General features: G+C 47.6%; 1 protein-coding gene across 1 annotated transcript in view; it reads left to right on the top strand.

Annotated features, from left to right (window-relative positions):
- The window catches only part of TRIM29 (tripartite motif containing 29), a 21,789-nt gene that overhangs the window by 9,760 nt on the left and 11,552 nt on the right, over positions 1–477 (top strand). Inside the window, exon 4 of the mRNA XM_010136554.1 lies at positions 222–420. Coding sequence (XP_010134856.1) covers positions 222–420 — 199 coding nt within the window. The remainder of the gene's footprint in view (positions 1–221; positions 421–477) is intronic.

Below are 477 nucleotides of genomic sequence, written 5' to 3' on the forward strand. Positions count from 1 at the left end.
TTCTCTGGTAGGTGAGCAATGAGCTTAGGCATTCCAACAACTGGTTTTTTTTTTTTTGTAGATGGCTGCAGTTCACGGGCAGGTCACTTGTCTGCCCCATCCATCTCCACTGTTCTCTTTTGCACTTCATACTACTTGGAGCCTAACATTAACCAGTTCCCTAGGATCTAGCCTCCATCTCCTATGTTCCTTAATAACTTCTCCTCCCTTCTTCTTGGCAGGAGTTTGGGGCTTTGATGAGGAATTATGTCCCCCCTCCATCTCTTCCAACATACAGTGTGCTGCTTGAAGGGGAGAGCATGAGCCCATCTATGGGACTTCTCAGAGATGACCTTCTAAACGTCTGCATGAGGCATGTGGAGAAAATCTGCAAGGCAGACCTTGGCCGCAACTTCATAGAGAGAAATCACATGGAGAACGGTAGAGTATCTGAGATATGCTCTTTCGCTCCCTAGGCAAAGCCTAGCACAGGGTCAG

The sequence above is a fragment of the Buceros rhinoceros genome, unplaced genomic scaffold (genome assembly GCF_000710305.1).
Source record: "Buceros rhinoceros silvestris isolate BGI_N320 unplaced genomic scaffold, ASM71030v1 scaffold32725, whole genome shotgun sequence".
Classification (NCBI taxonomy): Eukaryota; Metazoa; Chordata; class Aves; order Bucerotiformes; family Bucerotidae; genus Buceros; species Buceros rhinoceros.